This window comes from Schistocerca serialis, chromosome 4, assembly GCF_023864345.2.
Source record: "Schistocerca serialis cubense isolate TAMUIC-IGC-003099 chromosome 4, iqSchSeri2.2, whole genome shotgun sequence".
Classification (NCBI taxonomy): domain Eukaryota; kingdom Metazoa; phylum Arthropoda; class Insecta; order Orthoptera; family Acrididae; genus Schistocerca; species Schistocerca serialis.
The window spans coordinates 884,014,356-884,040,378 of record NC_064641.1 but is presented as its reverse complement, the minus strand read 5'-3'; the positions used below and the strand labels follow the sequence as shown (position 1 = coordinate 884,040,378).

Sequence of the window (26,023 nt, the reverse complement as noted above, 5' to 3'; positions counted from 1 at the left end):
GGCTGTGTCAGTGTGAGTGGAGCAATGCAAAGCGAACAGTGTTACTTTCAGGGGGAGAAGTTTAATGGTGTCAAAGTGCCAGCAAAGAGTGCCATGCAGTGCTTAACCTGAAAATGGTGTGTGATAGGATCTATTTAGAACAAGTCAAAAACAATTCCAAAATGTTCTTGCACACCAGAAAATGTGGCTGCAGTTCACTACAAACTGCTTCTGACTCCTACCAAATCAACCAGATGCCTGTCACGGCAGCAGAGAAACTGCATAACTCCCATGAAACACCATTGCATGATCAGAAGATTGGGGTTTGGAGTGCAGTGTCTGCATGCCACATTATTGGTCGCGTCTTCTTTCATCAGACGCTGACTTCGGTGCATTACATTGCCAACATTTTAAAACTATTTGCTATAGCATTAATGGAGGAGGAAGAGACCTACAGTTACTTCCAACAGAAAGCAGCAACTGCTGATACAGCCAGCCGAACCATGGTGTACATTTACATCATCTTCGCATCTGACACAGTTGTTAGTAGAGGTCAGTCTGGTTGCAGTCCTACCTGGCCACTCAGGTCACCTGATCTGTCACTGTGCGATTACTTTGTGTTGGGAGCCCTCAAGTCTAAGGTGTATCGCAGCAATCCTCATAGTCTTCGAGAACTGCGGCAGAACATTTTAGATGAGATTGCAATTCCAGCACACCAGCTTCGATATGCCTTCAGACACTTGCTGACCAGGACCAAAAGTGTCAAGAGATGAATGGTGGTCATTTTCAGCATCTGCTACAGTCAGGTAAATACTGTACTTCCTTTTCTCTGCTGTGTTTCTTTGTACCCTCTGGGCCACTTTTATTTGCCCCACCCTGTAAATAATTGATTTGATGTATTCATTCACTATCTTGTGGTTACCCTGCATACATTCGTCTTGGATATTAATTGATAATCTACTAATCAGTCATTCCTCTTTTTTTCTTTTTCACATGCCAAATGGTCTCACTTATGTCTTCTCTTCTTTTACTGACAGTGGCAGGCTGGTATTGGTAGTATATCATCAAGAATTCCCCAGGGAATGTGATATGGTTGTTCTTGTACTCTATATGCATAAATGATCTGATGGGCAGAATGAGCAGCAATCTGCAACTGTTTGTTGATTACACTGTAGTATATGAGTAAGTGTTGTCATTGAGTTACTGTAGGAGGATACAGGATGACTTGAAAAGGATTTCTATTTGGTGTGATGAATGGCAGTTTGCTCTAAATGTTAAGTTAATGCATATGGATAAGGAAAACAATCCTCTAATGTTCGAATATGTTGTTAATGGTCTGCTGCTTGGCAGTCATGTTGATTAAATACCTAGATGTAACATTGCAAAGCAATACAAAATGGAACAAGTGTTTAAGGTCGGTAGTAGGGAATGCTATTGGTCAGCTTTGGTTTGTTAGAAGAATTTGAGGAAAGTGGGCCTCCTGCATAAAGGAGACAACTTGTACAACACCATTGTGACCCATTCTTAGGTACTACTCAGGTGTTTGTGATTCCTATCAGGTCAGATTATGGAGAGACAGCAAAACAGTTCAGATGCATGCTGCTGGAGTTGTTATTGGTAGATTTGATCAATATGTGAGTATTATGGAAATGCTCTGTGAACTTAAATGGGAATCCCTGGAGGGAAGAGATTCTTTTTGCAAAGCACGATTGAGAAGTTTTGGAAACTGGCATTTGGAGCTTAACGATACTAATGCTGCCAAAATATGTTTTGCCTAAGGACCACAAAGATAAGAGAAATTAGGGCTTATATAGAAGCACATAAAGAGTCATTTTGATATGGGTTGCCATTTTTCCCCCACTCCATTTGCAAATGGACCGGGAAAGGAAATGACTAGTAGTGGTGCTAGGTACCCTCCGACATGTTATGTGTGATGGCTTGTAGAGTATGTATGTGGATGTGAATGTATTTACATGTGACAATAAGTTTGTCTTCCCTTTTTATTTGCCTGTCAAATCAATCAACTTGTAAATCTTTTCTGTTTCTTCATGCACCTCAGTGTAAGTTTGCATATGCACTTGCATTATTACATTACACTGTAGTTTAATTTCTAATCTCATTAGTATTATTTTTGCTTGAAATTGTATGTATCTTCAATATTCAACCTCCTTTTCATCATTATAGTGACTCGCCTGAGTTGTATCTATATCTACAACTTTGTAGTCTCCAGAACTTACACAGTCTGGCCATTTTGTCTTAGAAATTACAGTTATATGTATTTCCATTTTATCCATGTCCAGTTTTAAATTTCCTAATTTTCCATATTCTAGTAGAGTTCTTACATTCCATGTGCCAATCTGCTTATATATTTGGGTTGTCTCAAGATATTCTCTCCCAAATATATGAATGGAGACTAACACGGACTATTTTGGAACTTCCTGGCAGATTCCAACTGTGTGCTATCCAAGAATAGGTCACAGCCTGACCTCACAGCTTCACTTTCACCAGCACCTCCTCATCTCCTACATTCCAAACTTCACAGAAGTTCTTCCACATACCTTGTCAAACCAGCACTCCCAGAAGAAAGGGTACTGCAGATATATGCCTTAGCCACAGCCTAGGATGTTGTTTCCAGAATGAATTTTGACTTTGCAGTGGAGTGTGTGCTAATATGAAATTTCCTGGCAGATTGGAACTGTGTGCCCGACTGGGCCTCAAACTTGGCGCCTTTGCCTTTCACAAGCAAGTGCGCCCTCACAGCTTTACTCCCTCCAGAAACTCATCTCCTACCTTCCAAGATAAATAGCAGTTCAAATCAACACACACTTAACTGCAGAGTGAAAATCCGTTTTGGAAAGAATATCCCAGATTGTGGCTAAGCCATGTTTCCGCAGTACCCTATCTTCCAGGAGCTATGGTCTGGCAAGGTATGCAGGAGAACCTTTGTGAAGTTCTATGAAGTGGCAATGAGCTGTAAAACTATTTGGTATAAAAGTGTGGTGACATGTAAAATGTAGGTATGCTGGTCATGAAGGAAGGAAAATGGCCTGGAGACAGTTCATACTTCTATGACATATAGTACTAGATAGGTTTTATATTTACAAGTTAGCAATTTCTGGGTGATAGGTTACACACACACACACACACACACACACACACACACACACACACACCTCGCAACAGCAGTATTTTAATGAGTCTATAATTTTACATTAATTTACACTGTTCTGTTGTAAGCGGGATTCCTCCTCTTTAATCAGTTTTCCCCCAAATAATAAATTTAGTGCTCATTGATTAAATTAATTAATTGTATTTAATGCAGAATTTCATTTGATTAAAAAGGCACAGGTGAACCATAAATTTCTCTTTGGTAGAACAGCAATAGTCATGATGTAATAATATGTTGCATTGATCCATGCAGGTATTAATTCGCCATTGAGGTGCTCATTTAGCAATAGAACCATGAACAGGCTGAAGATCAGAACTTATAGTAATTTTCTATTAACATCACACAGGAAGTTTTAATCTCATTTAGTTTGTAGAAAGATTTGATGGAACTGGTAATTACAATGTCTTCAATATGCTAATTTCAGATTAAGTGGCCTGAAAAAGAAGAGAGCACTCTTTTTTTTTGTATTTTGGTGCTTTTTTCCAGTGAGGGCTTCTGTTTATCATGACTTAATATAATTTTGCTTAAAGGTGTATGTCGCAAATGATATCTATATTCAGTCTGCTATTTTTGCACAGCTGGAACAGCAACAGCAACAACAACACCAGCAGTACAATGCAAATAGTTATTACCAACAACTTTGGGCAGCAAGTCAAGTGCAACAACAGCAAGCTTTGCTTACAACTGTTAATCAGTGCTGTCAAATGCTATGGTCTCAACAGCGGGAAATTGCATCACTACGTGCTGCTGTCAGTGCAGTAAGTATTAAAAATCATTTTAGGTATTCTTTAATTCATATAAAAAATATTACATTACAAAATCTTGGTATAAAATTTTGCATTTTTCCTAATTTTCTCAGTAATAAACTTTTATATACTTAGAAGTATATAATAGACATACATACATACATTAATCCTTGTTCCATAGATCATGAATATGACATTTTGTAATGGTATGGAACATGTCACTTTAACATAAATTTTCTTTACACAAAATAATTGATTAATTAATTTTTTTCTCTTACTACTTCATATCTAAGACTTCATCTATTGAGTAGAAGGAGTTGGCATTCAGAAACTCTTTTAATTTGCTTTTAAATGTTGGTTGGCTATCTGTCAGACTTTTTATACTATTTGGCAAATAACCAAATATTGTTGTGGCAGCATAATTCACCGCTTTCTGTGTCAAAGTGAGATTTAATCCATAATAGTGTATATCATCCTTTCTTTTAGTGTTGTAGCTATGCACTTCGCTGTTATTTTTGAATTGGGTTGGGTTATTAATGACAAATTTCATAAGTGAATATATGTATTGCGAAGGTACTGTGAATATCCCATGTTCCTTAAATAAATGTCTACAAGGTGATCTTGGGTGGGCTCCAGCTATTATTATGATTACACACTTTTGTGCAATGAATACTTTCTCTCTTAATGACAAATTGTTCCAAAATATTATGCCATATGAAAGCAGTGTATGAAAATAGGCATAGTAGGCTAATTGGTTGCACAGGTCACACCAATATTCAAGAGAGGTAGTAGGAGTAATCCACTAAATTACAGGCCCATATCGTTAATGTCGATATGCTGTAGGGTTTTAGAACATATATTGTGCTCAAACATTATGAATTACCTCAAAGAAAATGATCTATTGACACACAGTCAACATGGGTTTAGAAAATTCGTTCCTGTGAAACACAACTAGCTATTTATTCACATGAATTGGTGAGTGCAATTGACAAGGGATATCAGATCGATTCCGTATTTCTGGATTTCCGGAAGGCTTTTGACACTGTACCACACAAGCGGCTCATAGTGAAATTGCGTGCTTATAGAATATCACCGTTATGTGACTAGATTTGTGATTTCCTGTCAGAGAGGTCACAGTTTATAGTAATTGACGTAAAGTCATTGAGTTAAACAGAAGTGATTTCTGGTGTTCCCCAAGGTAGTGTTTTTGCTGTTCCTTATCTATATTAACAATTTTGGAGACAATCTGAGCAGCCGCCTTCAGTTGTTTGCAGATGACGCTGTCGTTTATCGACTAATAAAGTCATCAGAATATCAAAACAAACTGCGAAACGATTTAGAAAAGATATCTGAATGTTGTGAAAAGTGGCAGTTGACCCTAAATAACCAAAAGTGTGAGGTCATCCACATGAGTGCTAAAAGGAACGTATTAAACTTCAGTTACATGATAAATCAGTCTAATCTAAAAGCCGTAAATTCAAGCAAATACCTAGGTATTACAGTTACGAACAACTTAAATTGGAAGCAACACATAGAAAATGTTGTGGGGAAGGCTAACCAAAGACTGAGTTTTATTGGCAGGACACTTAGAAAATGTAACAGGTCTACTAAGGAGACTGCCTACACTACGCTTGTATGTCCTCTTTTAGAATACTGCTGCGCAGTGTGGGAGTCTTACCAGATAGGACTGATAGAGTACTTCGAAAAAGTCCAAAGAGAGGCAGCACGTTTTGTATTATTGCGAAATATGGGAGAGAGTGTCTTAGAAATGATACAGAATTTGGGCTGGACATCATTAGAAGAAAGGCGTTTTTCATTGCGATGAGATCTTCTCACCAAATTCCAATCACCAACTTTCTCCTCCGAATGCAAAAATATTTTGTTGACACCGACCTACATAGGGAGGAATGATCAACCAGATAAAATAAGGGAAATCAGAGCTCATGCGGAAAGATATAGGTGTTCATTTTTTCCGCGTGCTATACGATATTGGAATAATAGAGAATTGGTGAAGGTGGTTGGATGAACCCTCTTCCAGGCAGTTAAATGTGATTTGCAGAGTATCCATGTAGATGTATTGATATGCTTATCACCAAAATTTTCAATAACCCTAATAGCATAAGTAGCCGAACCTAACCGTTTCAGCAGATTATCGATGTGTTTCTTCCAGTTCAATTTCTCATCATTGCACACACCCGGAAATTTTGAGTATTCTGCCTTAGCAACAGACTTTCATTAATAGTCAATATTTATCAATGGTGTTATGCCATTTACTGTGCAGAATTGTATAAACTGTGTCTTCTAAAAATTTGGTGAGAGTCCATTTGCAGAGAACAACTTAATAATTTTCTGAAAGACATTATTTACATTCTCCTCAGCTGATTCTTGCTTCTTGGGTGTGATTACTATACTTCTTTCATCAGCAAAGAGAACTAGCTTTGCATCTTCATGAATATAGAGTGGCAAGTTGTTAATATATATTAAGAACAATAAGGGACCCAAGACTGAACCCTGTGGGAAACGATTCGTGATACCTCCTCAGTTAAAGGACCCTGCTGGTTTTTGCAGACTATCTGTACTGTTAATTTCAACCTTCTGCATTCTTCCAGGTCTCGCGTCCGTCGTAATTTAATATATATATTATTATTGTTATTATTATTTTTTGATTGTTGCCGACTTACGTGGTGGGCCTTAATAAAAATGATATTTAAGTTGAACAATGTAATAAACTTTTCATATTAATTTCCTCGGCTAGTCAGTTCACTTTAAAGCAAAAGATCTTTAGTTATTAATTAAAATTGCGGCCCACACACGCGCGAGAGTATTTTTCTTACCTCCATTAAGAATTGTATTGCAGTCAGAGTCCTGGCTCTGGCTCTCGGCTATGGTACTGAAAGTAAGAATCTTAAAGCTAAGTATTTCTGCAACTTCATGCGGCTGTGGAGAAAAATTAATATTATGCTAATAGCGGGCGAGTTTTCCGCTTCCGCTCCCTTTTCATAAGTTAAATTCACCACGTAATGGCGTCGTTGGCTGCATCGGCCGCTGCGATTGTTGAGCTGTAATTTACTTGAATGCAGGTTAATTCAAGGAAGGCGGACATGAAATCGGGATCACCTCTTACAAATTAAAAGTGCACAATAATATTAAATCGGTATATTATATGCTTAACTCATACAAATATGCTTACATTTGTCAGCACACGCAAGATGTCCCTCTAGACACCATAAAGACAAGTGAAGAAGTGAAGTCGACTAAAAAATTAACAAAAGAGCGTATCTTGTCGTCTCTTTAGATCATTCTGTCATAAATTATTTCTTTGCAATCTGAACCTACACAGAGAAATTATTATTTTACGGCTACATGATAAAAAATTTGGCACTGGGGACGCTATACAGGTAAGTATGAATTTAACCGTTTGTGCGCTGTCCCGCTCATACCACAAAACTTGAGCTTATCTAGAAGAATTTCATGATTCACACAATCAAAAGCCTTTGAGAGATCACAAAATATCCCAATGGGGTGATAATTGGTTATTCAATGCATTTAATATTTGATCAGTAACAGCGTTTATAGCATTTTCTGTTGAGAAGCCTTTCTGAAAACCAAATTGACATTTTGCTAGTACTTCATTTTTACAAATATGTGATGCTACTCTTGAATTCATTACTTTTTCAAGAATTTTGGATAAAGCTGTCAGAAGTGAGATTGGGTGGTAGTTGTTAGCATCAGATCTATCCCCTTTTTTATGCAATCGTTTAACAATAGTGTATTTCAGTCTATCTGGAAAAATGCCCTGTTTCAGTGAGCTACTACATATGTGGGTGAGAATCCTACTTATTTGTTGGGAACAAGCTTTTAGTACTCTGTTTCAAATGCCATCAATTCCATGTCAGCTTTTTCTTGTGAGTTAATTTATTATTTTCCTAATTACAGTAGGAGAGGCGAGTTGAATTTCAGTTTTATCAAATTGCATAGGTACTGCCTCTTCCATATACTGCCTTGCATTTTCTAATGAATAGCTGGATCCTATTTTATCTACAACACTTCAAAATGATTATTAATAATGTTTTCTAATTCTGACTTCTTGTTAACAAACTTTTCATTGTGTTTGATAGAAATCTGGTCTTCCTGTGCTCTTGGTTGCCCTGTTTCCCTTTTCACAGTAGTCCAGATTGTTTTAATTTTATTATCAGATGTGCTAATCTCAGACATAATGCACATACTTCTGGACTTTTTAATAACTTTCCTTAATACAGCGCAATAGTTTTTATAATGTATCACTGTTTCGGGATCATTACTCCTTCTAGCTATAAGGTACATTTCCCTTTACTGTTTACAAGATATTTTTATCCCTTTAGTAAGCCATGGCTTTTGACATGGTTTCTTACAACTATATTTCACCGTTTTCAAATATACTCACAAAGGTACACCTCATCCCAGTCTAACTGTTGCAAGCTTTCCCTAAAATTTGAAATTGTAAAATCATTCATGGAACATGCTATTTTGGAGGGCTGTTTTGCATTACTGTATGGAGCTATATCATATACTGTAATTAGCTGTGCATCATGATCAGACAGACCATTCTTAACAGGAAAAGTTTTTATTTGATTAAATTTATCTTGCTCTATGAAAATGTTTTCTATCAGTGTGCTGCTTTCCTGTACCACCCGAATAGGAAAATCAATAATTGATGCCAAATTGAAAGAACCAAGTAATACTTCAAGGTCAAGCTTTCTGTCGGACTCTTTCAGAAGATGTATGTTGAAATCCCTACAAACAATAATTTGCTTTGACAGGTAGCACAACAAAGAATCCAAGTTTTTCAAAAATAGTTAATAATTTCCGAATGGGGACCTATACACAGCTACAATTATGAAAGTGCCATTATTTAGCTTAAGCTCAAATGCACATGCTTCTATAAGTTGCTCTATAATGTCTCTACTTACGTGTGCTGAAAGCTTATATTCACCTACGTTTACCATTTCCATAGCTGTGACTATATGATGTTCAGACAGGCATAGTACATTTATTCCACCTTCAGTTTCTAAATCTTCTAAACAAACAAGAAGATCATCTACTTTGTTTTTTAATCCCATGATATTCTGATACAATATATTAACATTATTTTTCACTGTGCTTTTATGTGAATCTTGTGACATACTAACATTATTTTTCACTATACCGTTATGAGAATCTTGTGATATTTTCACATCTCTAGCACCTGCCTCTCTAAATTTCTCATTAAGCCTAATTTCAATCAATGTAGAATGACTGGACACCAATCTTAGCCTAAAAAAAAACTCCCATGAGTTTCAGTGCAACCCCCCTCCCCCCCTTAAAGATTTTGCTACCATCCCAGCCAGTTTACCCTTCCCTTCCCTATTGAGATGCAGGCCATGTCTTATGAAGTCCCACCTACCAATACCATCAACAGATACCAAACCTGTGCGTGACAAAGTAGCCTTCCAAAGCAGCTGATCTAGCTCCATATTGACCCTCCTGACGGGCTGTTCAGTTGGGGCCAGTCATACTGCATCAAAGCAGGAACCAAGCCGACATTTGTATGGTTCGTTGCAGATGCTATTTTTACCAGGTCACACTCAATATTGTAGCCCTGATCCCTATCAATACTGTTTCCGCTCCACCAATTACCACAACTTGATCCTGCTTTGTAAAACCCTTGCACAATGAACCTACATTCTCTATCACATGGCTAAGACATGCACTGGGCTTGAAAATACTTGTGATCTGGTACCTGTCACCTAATTTTTCCTGCAAGATCTGGCCCACACCTCTTCCATGGCTGCTACCTAACAACAGAACTTTCCTCCTACTTTGTACTTTTTTTTGCAACAGTTGGTTTCCTAGTGAAATTCTGGTGAGTGCTCACTACACTTACATCTACTTGAGCCTCTTCCTTAGTTGACTGAGGTAGCAGAGCAAATCTGTTGTTTGTGCCAATGATGAAACTGTTTGATACTGTTCTCTTTCTGTGGCCCCTGTTCCTTGCTACCACTTCCCATCTGTCTTCACCCTCCTCCCCCCTTAACCTCATCAGTTCCTCCGTAGCACTATCCAGTTTAGCCTGAAGGGCTCTAATCTTCCCTTCCTGTTCTGCTATTTTCCTATCCCTTGAACATAATCTGCAATACCATGGAAGAGAGCCATTTACTTCCCTGATTCCCATGCCACTACATTCACCCCAGTGTAACCATCTGCCACACAGCTGCACAGAACCCCAGAACTGACTTTCCTATGGCAGCTCAAATACTTCTCGCTCATGGTTGTATACAACATTTTTTATAAAATTTATCTAGACAATAACAGTAATATTCTATTAACTACAGATCACAAAAGTCGCTTAAGTTATGTGGAACACTAATATACATGTATACTATTAATATAGTAACATAATGAAGTTAAACTAATGTCCAAAATCAAAACTTGTATACCCGAAAAATTAGATTGTGTATGTGCGATACGTACTTTATGTGTTTTGAAAGGAAACAAAGGATAGAACTTAAAACCTGTACTTCGCTAAATAGATACGGCACTATTAAATATATGTGTGATGAAAACAACGTAAATTCTTGACTTAATGCTTAAAGAATATATGTAAACGCATGTCTAAAGTACACGGAAACCGGCTCTTATTTTATGTTTTTGTTTCTTTCCAAGAAATACGTTAAAACAATTGAAACCTTCAGTAGATAATATAAAACAGACTCTAATTAACTTTGTTGTGGTGTAATATTAATTTAATTGACAGTTATTATAGAATTACTGACTTATCTTCATGAGCTTAATATTCAAGCATGTGCGATCTGTGCCAGTGCTGCCAACATGTGTTTTCTGTATTTTAAGCTCAAGCAAGCTGTTTGTCAGATGGTCACATTGCTGATCATTTATGAATGTGGCTGCCTAAGAGGAACTAGTCAGTACTACTTTTGGTGTAATTAAATTTGCAGTAGATTAAAGACATTAACAAGAAATGATGCCTGAGTTTACAGTTTATATCCATATGTCTCTTCATAAAACCTCTGTTGCAATTCATATATTCATGTCTTTGTCAGGCATTATCATGCATATTGTTGTTTAACTTTCCACCATTCTATGCACGATTCAGCTTTACTTGTATTAGAAACCCACTGTGTTACAAAGCCTGTATTCTGAGTTCCCAAATCACATAATATTTGGTAATATTGTGGTTTGAGACTGTGTGTCATTTGTTTACTTGTTTATTGGCCACCTGCCAGTTTTATTATAAAATTTATTTGTACATACCATTAACATTATTTTTTAGCTCTTTGGTGTCATTACTTATTTAAGAGTCTTATTCATATCTTATCTCTCAAAACTCGTTTTCAGAAAGTCGGTTGATGAGTTTTGTGTTTCTGCATTTTTTCTGTTGCTGCAGCATAACAACTCTGAATTAAACCAAACATTATTTAAAAAATTTGTCACTTCATTAACTAGTAAGAAAAATATTGCCAGGGGACTGGATGATGCAATCATTGCCAGTGTAACCTCATTGCGTTTATGGGGAAGTGAAGAATTTGGATTTACTACCAGTCTTGCAGAACATGTGCTGCACAGCAATCACATTTAGGTTTTTGAGAGACAGACATAGGTTTTGACTCTTTTTGAATAGACTCATGAGTACTACCAGTAACATCTAACAAACAATATATGTTTTGCTCCTTTTCTTAATAATCTCCAGTAAAGATACCTCTCGATTTATTCAATTGAATTTTTATGGCTGTCCACAGAAAAGATTTACAGTGACATTGATATTCAAGAACTGCACAAGTTCTATACTTGCTCACTTGTTGGAATATGAGTTGATAGTTGCATCTATAGAATCATGAGATGGCAGGCATAATATATGAATGCAGTGAGTACGCAATGAGTGTATGAATGCAGTGAGTACCAGAAGGGTAGCAGTCTGAGAAAACATGTAAGATGACTGTCACCGACAAAATCACATGGCTGTCTAAGAAGAGCTCTTCATTACTTCTTTCAGTGTAATTAGATTTGCAGTTCAATAAATATATTAACAGTAAAAGATGCCTGAATTTATAGTTCACATCCATATGTCTCTTTATAAGAAGCTCTGTTGTAATTCACATGTTGCATGTCTTTACCACAGACAAAATTGAAGTACACTATTTGTTTGGAGAGAAGAGATGAAATCTGTGGTCACATATAAATGAATAAGTGTAGTGTTTAGTAAGACTATGTAAGAACTGATTGAAGGGATCATCTGCAGCATAGAAATTATCTAGACGAATCTGAGGAGGGACTAACATCTATGTCATGAAAACATAGGTGCCATGATGATGATGGTAGTAGTAGTAGTAGTAGTAGTAGTATTTATTCATCCTTTGATCATTTTGTACAGCAGCATGGACATGTCACTTAGAAGGACACTGAATGTAGATTGCGTAACTGGAAACAAGTTTTTTGTCCTAATTATGTACAAGTACAATGTAAATTGTATATTCTATCTCATCTCTTGTCAATGACACCACTTCACACATTATTTTACTCTTCAGTTATTAGCACACTTCAACAGCTTTTGGAATGCCCAATGCCTGAAACAATCAAAACATGGAAACCGTACCAGATCAGTCTTTATATAAAAGTCATAGTAAAACATGTGTATAAGTGAACTAAATGACAAAACTGTGTGAATGTGAATAATTTTTGTCTTACTTGCTGTAAAAACTATTAGATATCATCATCATCATCATCAAAACTTTCTTAAATATATCTAACAATGGAAAGTCCAAAATGGAATAACAACAGTATTATGAGAAGGATAAATTTCTATCACCATATAGAGTCGCAGAGAGGACCAACATAAAGCCTGCCATTCATTCAAGCTTTTGGACAAAAGGCCTTCCTCTGAAGTTGAAAAACAAACACTCATTCACACAGGCACAACTCACACAAGGATACTACTGCCTGTGGCCAGACTGCAACAGCACCTGCTGGGAGAAGCAGTCTGGTGTAGGGTGGGTAGTGGGTGTACGGAAGTGGCTGGTGCGAAGAGAGGGAGGGGAAGGAATAGCTGGGCAGGGGTGGGGGAATGTGTTGTGCTGCTTGTGGGAGCGTACAGGGACATAGTGGAGTAGGATAGGTTTGTTAGGTGCAATTGGGAGGCTTTGTGGACAGCAGGTGAGAAGGGAAGGGGAATGGAAAAAGGAGATAAATAAGGCTAGTGGGTATGTTGGTGGAATAGAAGGCTGTGTAGTGCTGGAGTGGAAGCAGGGAAAGAGATGGGTAGGTGAAGGATAGTTGCGAGTTGTGCTTAGGTGAAAGTGTGTGTGTTTTCTACTTCAGAAGAACCCCTTTTGGACAAAAGCTTAAATGTATGGCAGCTTTTTTATTTGTTTATCTGTAATTCACCATCCTCTCCTAAATTCAGAGCAGGAAAAAAATTAGTACACCTTTTCAGAGGTTTCTAATTCGATCAAGATTTATTGCTGCAGCAGTGCATATGGAGTACATGAAATGATTACATTTACAGATCAGTAGCACAAACAGTCTGTGGTACCAAGTATCTACCAATGCTGAAACACACATGTTAGTACATGTTATAGCCTCCATGGGCAGCAATGCTGCCAGTGCCTCTGGCACCCATCGTACGGATGGTGAATGCTGTCCTTGGATACATTATGCAACGTCTACTCGACCCATTCACATAGTTCAGTAAGAGTTGTTGGTTGCTGAGTTGGTTGAGTCACTTCTTGTGCCATCATACTCCACAAGTGTTCAATTGGAGACAAGTGCAGATATCGTACTGACCAGGGAAGTTGCTGCATGTCCTGCAGAGCATGAAGAGTTTCACTGGCAGTGTCGGTGAACATTATCCTGTTGGAAGGACACATCACCTTCCTGTTGCAAGAAAGGTAAAAATATGGATCTAATAACATTCTACGTGTAGCAAATGCTGGTTAGCGTCTTCTCCACACCCCAGACCATAAGGCATGGGGTAGAGCTGCGTTTCTTGGACAAATGCACTCTACAAGACTGAGTTCACCAGGTCTACGTCGTACTACGTGCAAACAGTCGTCACCTGAATGCAAGCAGAATCTGCTTTCATCGCCAAAGACCACAGCGCACCATTCAATCTTCCAAGTGATCCTCTGATGGACCAGTCAAGTCGTGCACGTCGATGCTGTGGCATGAGAGGAAGATCGGCTAGAAATGTGCGTGCTCGTAGTCCTACTGCTAATAACTGGTTCGCAACAGTTCGTGTTGACACATCTGTGCTCACAAGCACTCTTATCTGTGCTGTGGTAGCTGTACGATTTGCCACTGCTGCCCTTACAATATGACGATTCGGGTGGGCATCTCTGCTGCACGGATGTCCAGAACCTCATCTACAGGTATGAGAATGTTGATGAGACCACTGATATCAGCATCGTTGCACAACTGACACAGCATATCCAACTTTTGTAGCAGTTCTCTGAAACGACTATCTCACCACTCAGCAGACCACAATTTGAGCCCGTTCATACTTGTTCAGTTGAGTTGGCTGTAGGAAGCACAAATGCATCTCTATGACATGGTTGTCTGTTTGCTTCATGTGTTTGCAGAACACTGTCTGCAAGCTTTCTTTATTAAAGGACAGACTCAGATGGCACTCTGGCAACTGTGCGACTATGCTACCTGTTGGTGGATGATTTTGAAACCATTACTAGTACATCTAATATTGCCCAGGTGGCATGTGCCATCATCAGATCAAAATTGAAGTCATCTTTCCAGGTGTACTAATTTTTTTTTCCAGCAGTACTTAGCTAATATTTTTACATTCTTTGTTTCTACAGCCAATACACTGGAGAGTGCTATAGGTTTATACAGCTTGTTTCTTTGATACAGAGCCTTTGTATGTACTTCTCCATGAAAATTGTTCGTATTTCTAGTTTCATAATTGCAACCTTTGTGTATGCACAGTCCTACAAGTTCAAAATCATAAGTTTTAAAAATTATTCCTGCATGATTCAGTATTTGGATGGATTACTAGTTTCAGTTCGCCATCTTCAGATCGTAAAACATTTTTGATTAGTGTTGGTGCCATTACAGCTTCACACATCATTAAAATCTTTCTAAAAATGACAGCATCCATACATTATATAGTTGAAAGCAGCTTCTCATCGTTTTGACCAGTATAATTGAACGATGGTCATAAAGCATGTTTCTCTCTTCAGCCTGCCCAGTTTTCTCCCTTTTGCACCATGACCCTCACTGCTTGCCCTGAAACTTGAGCCATGATTGGTTGCTTCAATGTAACTCTAGCAGTGCTGTGTTTGACTCTGCTAGCATTCAACTAGCTATGTGATCAGCTGCAGGGTAATTTCTTTGGCCAAATAGCAAGGTTGCAATGTAAATGTAACAAGGCTCCCAACGTACAGGGAGGTGTGATGTGCCAGTAGCGAACAGTGAGATGCCAGCAGTGAGGTTGCAGCATAAACATAGCCTTACACTCTGCAAGACTACATCCCCATTCACTACTCTCCTTGTCATTAATTATCACCTCAAAAAAATCAGTGTGCAACAATGAAACGCGGTGATGATGGTTGGCCTTCTCTGCATATCTGCCTATTGGTGCAACACATTTTTCCCAATGACAGATGACTTGGCAGAGACCCAGGTTTCACAAGCCTTCATTTTGCACCTTGAAAATCACCTCATCCTCATTTGTGAACTGCTTGCCATGCAGTGGTTTCTTCATCCAAGGACAGAAGATGATGTCACTGGGTGTCATATCAGAGGGACGGGGTAAGGCAAAATATGATAGCCCTCAGAAACAGCAGGTGTGACTTTGACTTGAGCATAATAAGCTGGAGCATTGTCACGGAGCAAAAACACCCCTTTGCAGCCTCCCATGACACTTCTTCGTCGGAGACTCCGGTAACCTCATCAGGAAATTTCTGTGTTATCCTAATCTATTAGCACCAATCCCTAGCAACACAAAAAAACATTCAGCATTACCTTGCCTGATAATGGCTGGATCTTAACTTGTTTGAGAGTGATGTTTAAGCCACAGGTTTCTGCTGCTTTCTTTGCTCCTCTGTATCGTAGTCATAGTGATACACTCAGCAGTTGCCCATGGTGATTAAGTGGCTAAAGTAGTAGTCTGGTTTGGTGTAACAGAGCTGCAACATACCCACTGTTGCCGCAGTTCAGTAGGCTTTCTGAAAGGGTGGGAGCAGTTGCAGAAACCAGTGGGCAACAATCTTTGTTATGTTTGAAATGTCATGTAAGATGTTGAACTCTGATCCATAACTGATCTTCACTTTCTCTGCCATCACATCAGTGGAGATATCCAGGTCTTCTAGCCCCAGCACATGCACTTCTCTTGTGATTCCCTGTTCTTCACAGAGATATGGCCTGCTGTTTCGTTCTTTGTCATTCAGACTTGTTTGACCACACTAGAAGCATCTCCACAATCTAAACATTGTGTCATATGATTGTGCATTGTTGTTGTACTCTTTCACCAACTCAGCATGGATTGTTGCAGCATTGTTCCCCATCAAATGCAGAAGACAAATTGTCACACAGTACTCCATTCTATCAGTGGGCTGTACCACTTTGTTTTGGCTTCTGTAGCAGGGTGCTACGGTAGCATGGCACATGTACACCTATGATGTAATGTATTCTAAGCTAATTGTTTGCTCTTAGAGATGGAAGAAAATCCTTCGCCGGCCGCAGTGGCTGAGCAGTTCTAGGCGCTTCAGTCCGGAACCGCGCGACTGCCACGGTCGCAGGTTCGAATCCTGCCTCGGGCATGGATGTGTGTTCTAAGTTCCGGGGGACTGATGACCTCAGTTGTTAAGTCCCATAGTGCTCAGAGCCCTTTGAACCATTTTGAAAATCCTTCTTATTTTTTAATTTTATAAATAAATTATGAACAAATTAAAGGTATATAACTGAGAATAATTTAAATGCAAGTTTTATATGTTTCATCACTTTTTCAGTTGATTTCTGTTAGTGTATTATGTCCTACATTTGTACCATATTTTTGTGACATCACTTTGTGAAGTTCTCGTACAGGTATGTTAAATACTTTAATATTAGTTGTGATACCGTGAATAAAAGTTTGACTTGTGCAGAACACATTTATTAAAGAAAATGGCTGGTCTCTCACTATACAAAAGTGTTACCCTCGTGGCCACCAAGGCCACAATGCCTGCTCCTTGCTCTTAAAGACTGTTCCAGCACCCCTTGTCTGACATCACATCCACTAGCCACATAGGATGCATTCACTACAACATTGCAACATAAAATATATCTTTGACTACATATGTAGCTATTTACTCTATTTAAGTGGAGGCTATCACTTGTGTTGTCACAACTTTATATTGTTTTCAAACAGCGAGAGTTGCATCTTGCTGGTGGAGGGGGGTGGGGAGGGGGGAGATAAAAAGTAATTGGCATAAATCTGTGCTCATCAAAAACTAGGTTGATGAACTTCTGCACTTACGACACTTCGAGATGACGATGTACTGACAGTCATGTGCATCTAAATTTTAAGTTAAAACAAGTATGCTGTTTTCAACAAAACAGACTTTAAGACCTTTTCTTTCACAGCTACAACAAGAACGAGTCGGGACCAGATTGGAGACACAGCTGCCTCTTTCAAATGAGCTTCTGAATGAGTCTTCCACAATTCAGAACGCCAAACCAGTTCCTGCTGTTAATAATGGTGGTCCATACAGTTCTGGATTGCCTACGGATAGCGTTGCAAGTGCACACTCACTCCCTAACTTGGTGGTTCCTTCAGCAGCTCCTGTTCATACTCTCCCTCTTCCTGTACCAGTGCCAGCTCCACCTCCTCCACCGTCTTCCGTTGTGCGATCACCACAAGCACTGAATAACCAAGTACCACCAGGAAACCGCGCCAATAACTACTGGGACAATTTCCGGAGGTAAATGATCAAATCTGAAAAGTATTTACATTTACCGTTGTCTTAGTATTTTTTGCACACCTAATTGCCATTAGACTGATATTTCTGATCATTTTCTGATATGCAAAAATTGTATACTTCAGTTTTATTGTCGAAGTGTAAATGATCCTTAGGGTTTATCTTCTTTGATATGCCAATATATTCTTGTATAATATTCATGTCTCAGGAATATTTATTGCCATTGTACCTACCAGTATGTTAAGAAGAAAAGAATGTTTTAAAATATGCAGTCTTGTTATTTTGTTCATCCATAAAGTGTAATTTACTGAAACTAAGTTGAAGATGGATATATTATCATCATTCAGATGTATGCATTAGTTGTCTTAACAAAATTGTATGTGTATTTCAGGCGATTGTTGTGTTAAAATAATGTCATATTGAGTACCAGATTTTTACCTGGTCATGTTTCTGAGAGGTAGCATTTAGCAAATGAGTCATCTTCATATCTGTCACACAAGGAACCTATTTTAAAACATCTGCATGTTGCATCCTCTTAATTTATATGTGTAATTTGTACAGCACCCAGTACATTCGCAAGTTTTCTTGTACATTCATAGTTGCTCTTGGAGGGAGAATTGGAAACTGTGTTGCAATTCGTAATGGGACAACACTGATATCAAAATGTTGTATGTAGGCTCTGTTAAAAACTTGAATTACATTCTTATACTGAGTGTAATTTGTTTAAAATAAAGTAAAGCATGGGAATGGAGTAACTTTATCCATTGTGTCAGCCTACTGTGCTATAGACTGAGATTTTCCACAAAACAGTTATTTCTTCCCAACTATCATTTTGACTGGAGTGACCTAAAGGTGTAGAAATTACACCAGAGGTCATATTTTGATTAGACTGTTACAAATATCTATGTACTGTACAACTGCTAATTTCATGATGTATCCTAAAATTAATTTTGAAGTGGAAGTTGGTACCAGCTGGCTTTGAGATGAATCAGTATTACAGAATAAGACACATTAAGTAAATTTCTCATATTTACCCAGTTCTGCAGAATCCATGTGCAGGACTGTAACTAGTAAAAAGTATAGAGATCTTACAGTAATAATGTGTGTCTCTTCATCCAAGTTGATTCTATGTGGGAAAGTAACACAAGATATTGATTCTGTTTAGCTGCCCTTTACATACTTCCAGTAGTGTACTTGAGTTGTAGGTGCTCACCTTTAATGTTTTTGGGTAACTGGTTATTTATTTCAGTGAGAATGAATGTTTAAAATTAATAATTGAAGGCAATTTACTCATTAAAAATGAAAGCCAAATATCCCTTGTCTGATGGGAAGACGTAATGAAATGCAGAATGCCTTGGTACCTTTAGTTTTCACTGACTATTCTCAAATAAAACAGATGAAAAAAGATAAAAAGAGGTTGATATGCCACTCAGAATGTGGGGCGAGAGACTCCTGTGTTAAGTCAAAAGAAAAAGAAGTGGGTTATCTACAGAATACTGTGTGTGTGTGTGAAATTCACAAATCTCAACTCGAATTCCAGAACCTTCTTTGACATTTTAGTACTTCAACATGTTCTGTTAAACATTCATCTTTGGTTTGAATGGTCACTCCTCCCTTCTTACAGAAGAAAGTTAATTTCAATTACTGCAAAAGACGTAACTTTTGTTTTCCTGAATTATTGATCCATTGTGTTCTGATTATTACAATTGTGCAATTTTAAGATTTTCTAAATTGAATTTTTCTGGGTGGCATATATCAGTGTAGTCACTACAATTAGTACTGAGGTGTGCAGTTCATTCATACGATAAGTGACAGTTGATTATGTTGCTTGCTGTTACTTACCAGATATTTTCAGGGAACTTCCATGGTACCAGAATTGTATATTGTTTTCCATGCTTAATTTCAAAGTTATGGAAACATTGTTATGTCACCAGATTCATGTAGAACTGTTACTCAGTTCACAAAGTTAACACAAAGGTTTGGCATGGCAACAGATCTGTCAACATTTAGCCCACATGTAAACTATTTTTCTACTGCGTATACCTAAAGACGGGTTTTAGAAAACATGAAGTGTTTAATATAAAGCCAACTTTTTAAATTTGTTAGGCATATTATTACTTTGCACGCAATTTAGTAGTATACTTTCTCTGTACAGTGATGCCCACACTGAATCACTGTAAGTTACTGCCTTTCAAATGTTCTTCTGTTCTTTTCAATATTAATTACTTTGTAATTATTTTCCCCTTCTGAACCACTGATGTATTTGGGTTGATTATTTTAATTAAACTAAGATTATATTTTTTCTTGGATGTGTGGAAGGAATACAAGCAAAGAAATATATGGTGGTAACTTTTTTTTGTGGTTGAAACTATACACAAAGCAGGGTGTATACACACCAGGACATCTAGGAGGAAGTTTGGGAAAAATGTGGAAATTTTTCATCTGGGAAAAACCCAAGAATTTTACAGAGTTACAGGAAGTTTTCATTGTTCGACCTTTCAGTTACATTTTTGTAATTTTGGCTGATAAGAACAGGTACTGTAACAAAGAATTTTATGTTAGCCTGCTACTGCAGAATAATAGTACAGCAATAAAGATAAATGAGAGAATAACACCAAAATGAAACTCTAGTTGTAAAGAAAATGTGCCATTTAAACAACAAAACACAGTGCACACACCAACACCTGCTGACAGCAAAATGTAGTCTATGCAGTACACCATAACAACAGACTGCTTTCAGTGAGTGTGATGTCACAACTGTTTACATTTCTTACAGGTCACAGAAAAATATTGTGAATGGTGGTCTGAGAAGTATTACTGTCAAAGTAAATACCCTTTTACACAAGATGAATTATGTTACATGTGAGAGTGTGCAATGAATTTCTTAAGTCACAAATTGTTTGACTCTCATTCAAAACTTAACTCTTTGAGGACCAGCCACTGACAAAAATTTCCAGCCCAGAAGACCAGCCATTTGTGCCATTATTTAAAATGTGCACATATGTGTTTGATATATGTTATTTAAAGGGTAACATGTGCTAAAAGACCAATATTATATGTGAAAGCTTAGCTTTTCTTGTAGCTATACCAATGCATATTAATTTAAAACTGTAACTTTTCCTGTTTGTGTCTTCACGCTACTTAAGTCCTGTTGCTATTGGCTGACTACATCATGTACCCTATGCTCTGAATATCTGCTGTCAGTGGCTGGCGAGATCATGTGATATGAGCTATAATTGTCTGAAAAAAGTAATCTCGATTTCAGTGCCTCAGAAGCTACTGTGCTGTAGCTGGCAGAATTCGTATTTATTCTTTTGTAATATGAAAATATGCAGTGTACATATTGCCATGCATTGTTTTTTGCTGGGTTTCATTTGCTAAAGTGCCAGGAAGTTCTATACCCATGTGACCATGCTGGAGGTAGGTGTGATTGTGCAGAAAACCTTACAATAATTCAACACACTTTCACATATTTCCTTACAAGACTGCAAAACTGATTGTTTCAATATAGAATCCCAGAGTGATTTGTAATAAAATCAAACATTTCAGCATCTCCCACAATCTCTCAGAATTCCCTGAGAATTCTATTCTTGATCACACAGTTTTAGCGAAAGATGTTAGTTTAACAAATTTGGTTCTTTTGCTTCTTACAAGCTCATATCACAGTTTTACCGTTGAACTGGCTATCTTATCACTGTTAGTCAAACTGTGTGTTGTATTTTGAAGTTAAGTGGATTCATTAAATCTCAACTTACTTGTGGAAAACAATACTAGGTTAATCTTCTGAAAAATTACCTGGGTGTATATGTAGCAAGAAATGAAATTTCACAGATTTTTTCCAGATTTCCTGCTTAAAAATATGCTTTTTCCCAGGTGAAAATACTCTAATACACTGTACCCCAGGTGGAAATATACTATACCTGAGGTGAAAGTGTTAAGTGACATTATATTTTCCCTCGAAGCTGTAAAATTTATCAATCCATTGAATGGTAAAGGCTTACCTCCAGCATGGTCACAGGCCTCGGGTACCTCCATTATTTCCTGTGTGTTCTCTGGGTCTAGGTTCCTTTCCTATTGCATGATTGAGAGTGCAACTGGAAGTAATGAGCATGTGAGTATTTGTCACATAGCTGTGGAGTCATTATTAACACAAAAGCAATATGTTTGTATGCTGATTTGTATTTGAACTCTTGCAGTTTGTAGGTGGACTTGAATATTCAGGCTTTGGTTCTTTTACACTAATTTCAGGGCAAATTAGTACTTTGCCAACTTTCTTATAGTTTAGGCATTAAATTAACAATGATCGGAGTGTGAAGACCATTTGGTTTGAAACATGCATCTTTGCTGTAAAAGTCTATTCATGTCACTTTCCACAATTACAGCCATTCAAAACGTGTTATACTGATTGACACTTTTACTTTGCTCCTGTGTGGAGGATGCCGGGAGCAGAATCTTGCGACTGACTTGTAGCACATTGGCTGCTGAGACAATCCCTGCCTCCTATTCCTAGAGCATACACTTTATAGTGTGCAAAAGAAATGAACGTGTAATGGATTAATGTGTCACAGAAGATTATAGTGAGTTGTTAGAAGGATCAGGTATAGCCTTTGCACTTATTTTTGCTAATATTATTAACAGTCACTATGCACAACAGCACACATGGATCAACACCATATTCACGATGACTAGTTTTTGTTATGGGGCACAATACTGTTACGTAGCTATGGTTGATGCTGAGCGTAAATATTCTGGAGTGGCATGAAGTCAGCCAACTTCCACTGACCACAGAAGGGCCAAATAAAAGTGTGTGATAAGTATGTATTTAAGGTTATCACACAATGACACAGCACAGCAGAGAATAGTGGTGGGCAGTATATTAGTCATTATTTTGTTTGATTATGAGGTACTGTAACTATTTACCAGATGGATTGAAAGTGAGAAATTTGGTTACTGTTCAAATTTTAGAATACTGTGTAAATACGTTCCACCTTTTAATCAGTTTTAGAACAAATTGGTGACATTCAGATGGAACAAGAAAGAAAATTAATCCGGAATTAAATGTCAAAAAAATGAAATAAATCATATCAAATTAATTATCAATGAAATTGTCTGTAATTGTTATCACAAGGATACATTAAAATGTATCCTTGTGATACATTACAATGTGGAAACCCAGTTCTAAGCAAAGAAGGGAAAGCAGAAAGATGGAAGGAGTATATAGAGGGTCTACACAGGGGCGATGTTCTTGAGGACAGTATTATGGAAATGGAAGAGGAGGTAGATGGAGATGAAATGGGAGATATGATATTGCGTTATGAGTTTGACAGAGCACTGAAAGACCTAAGTCGAAACAAGGCCCCGGGAGTAGACAACATTCCATTAGAACTACTGACAGCCTTGGGAGAGCCAGTCCTGACAAAACTGTACCATCTGGTGAGCAAGATGTATGAGACAGGCGAAATTCCCTCAGACTTCAAGAAGAATATAATAATTCCAATCCCAAAGAAAGCAGGTGTTGACAGATGTGAAAATTATCGAACTATCAGTTTAATAAGTCACAGCTGCAAAATACTAACGCGAATTCTTTACAGACGAATGGAAAAACTGGTAGAAGCCGACCTTGGGGACGATCAGTTTGGATTCCGTAAAAATGTGAGGCAATACTGACCGTATGAATTATCTTAGAAGAAAGATTAAGGAAAGGCAAACCTACGTTTCTAGCATTTGTAGACTTAATTCTGAAGGTGGCAGGGGTAAAATACAGAGAGTGAAAGGCTATTTACAATTTGTACAGAAAGCAGATGGCAGTTATAAGAGTCGAGGGACATGAAAGGAAGCAGTGGTTGGGAAGGGATTGAGACAGGGTTGTAGCCTCTACCCGATGTTATTCAATCTGTATATTGAGCAACCAGTAAAGGAAACAAAAGAAAAGTTCGGAGTAGGTATTAAAATCCATGGAGAAAAAATAAAAACTTTGAGGTTCGTCGATGACATTGTAATTCTGTCAGAGACAGCAAAGGACGTGGAAGAACAGTTGATTGGGATGGACAGTATCTTGAAAGGAGGGTATAAGATGAACATCAACAAAAGCAAAACGAGGATAATGGAATGTAGTTGAATTAAATCGGGCAATTCTGAAGGAATTAGATTAGGAAATGAGACACTTAAAGTAGCAAAGGAGTTTTGCTATTTGGGGAGCAAAATAACTGATGATGGTCGAAGTAGAGAGGATATAAAATGTAGATTGGCAATGGCAAGGAAAGCATTTCTGAAGAGAAATTTGTTAACATCGAGTATAGATTTAAGTGTCAGGAAGTCGTTTCTGAAAGTATTTGTATGGAGTGTAGCCATGTATGGAAATGAAACATGGACGATAACTAGTTTGGACAAGAAGAGAATAGAAGCTTTCGAAATGTGGTGCTACAGAAGAATGCTGAAGATAAGGTGGGTAGATCACGTAACTAATGAGGAGGTATTGAATAGGATTGGGGAGAAGAGAAGTTTGTGGCACAACTTTACTAGAAGAAGGGATCGGTTGGTAGGACATGTTCTGAGGCATCAAGGGATCACCAATTTAGTACTGGAGGGCAGTGTGGAGGGTAAAAATAATAGAGGGAGACCAAGAAATGAATACACTAAGCAGATTCAGAAGGATGTAGGCTGCAGTAGTACTGGCTTTCCTGAGGATACTGATGAATGTTGAATGCGGAGCAAACAGTGAGCAGCAAATTGAGTCATGTAGCTAACTATGGGAACCTACACCGTGTACTTTGGTTTTTTATGAACATCTACCATGCTTAAACTGCAGTTTGCCTGAGTCCATTTGAATTGCCTTTAAAACTGGAAAAATACACAACGGTGATATACATTTCTGCAGGAGATGGTAAAAGTCTAGACAGAGGCTAGTGGCAGGTGGCCTACTTACAAGTATGTATTCGTGCAACAGTGTTGTCGTGCTCACCGTGAGGTATGAAGGGAGTGAAGAGGGTGTGTCAGCTGCTGGTTCGGCGCAGCCATTGAGATGGCGTCGGGAAGACTGTAAGTTTTGAAGCAAGAGACATTGTAACATTTTCACGTCGGTATAGAAGTGAAATTTGATACGTATTTGGCAAAAAACAGTTGCATTCTTGAGTTCCTCTGTAATTACAACCTCAGATATCACAACGTACTCAGAAGAAACAGCAAAACATTTGTAACAATGAAGATATGAGTTTCATATCTGTTCTTTTTTGACGATGGTGGTGATAAAAAGTAGTGATACGAAAGACCACAGGTTTAGTAAACAAAATAGGTAGTGAAGATAAAAATTAATGTAAACCATTTAGTTTCGTTTATTTTATTTCTTCTTGTTTTATCAAAAGGTAGACAATCAATAAATGGCATAAGTTTAAAATAGATATAATGCTAAAATTTTAGGCAGATACTTAATGTCAATAAAACAGTTTGTAATTTTGATTAGTCACAATATATTATAAATAATTTTTTCCCAAAAAGCCTCATAACAAAGGGTCATCTTCTTTTCATGGTTGTCTCATAATTGGGTAAATACAGTAGTGCCACGGGGAGCTCGAAGGTAGGGCACAGTCATCAGCCATAGGAGTCAGAAATGTAATGCTTGCTGTGGGTACTTTTCTAGCTGCAAAACTGAGCTCAAGGTGCATGACATGGCTGTATTATCTTACCCAGCCAAGACAACAATATGTCTGCACTCTAGGATGCCAGATGTATGGGGCTGCTGGGATCATGCCTGGCATTAATTATGCCCAATCTGAACCCATCGTTTCCATGTTTGCATGACAGTTATGGGATCCTGAGCTGAGTGTGCAGCAATGTTGTTTAACAACAAACCAGATTCTTGATTGACCACAATTCTGCCACAGTCAAATTCCAATATATGCTGGTGGACATTTCTTCTTTTTATATGATTTCACAAAGTAACAACAGTAAAATGGGATATCCAGATGAGAAACTTACTGCGTGATGTTAACTGACTACTCCCTCTCTTCTTGGTAGAACAAATTCATGATTATAAGTGTAAACTACAATATTGTGTATGTTCTACAGTACTGGGATAATATTTCCTTATATACTGTATTTTGTCCTTGGCAGCGAGTGTTCATCGGAGACAGGGGTATCATCATGAGTGTCAGAGGGAACTGTGAAAGGACCGCTGTTATTTTCAATATTCATAA

The 26,023-nt window shown here is 37.9% G+C and overlaps 1 protein-coding gene across 5 annotated transcripts in view; it reads left to right on the top strand.

Annotated features, from left to right (window-relative positions):
* LOC126473542 (pericentriolar material 1 protein-like) overlaps positions 1-26,023 on the top strand; it is a 390,146-nt gene that overhangs the window by 149,042 nt on the left and 215,081 nt on the right. For all 5 annotated transcript variants that reach the window (XM_050100664.1, XM_050100665.1, XM_050100666.1 and 2 more), the window contains 2 exons: positions 3,727-3,906; positions 17,497-17,834. In XM_050100664.1, coding sequence (XP_049956621.1) covers positions 3,727-3,906; positions 17,497-17,834 — 518 coding nt within the window. The remainder of the gene's footprint in view (positions 1-3,726; positions 3,907-17,496; positions 17,835-26,023) is intronic.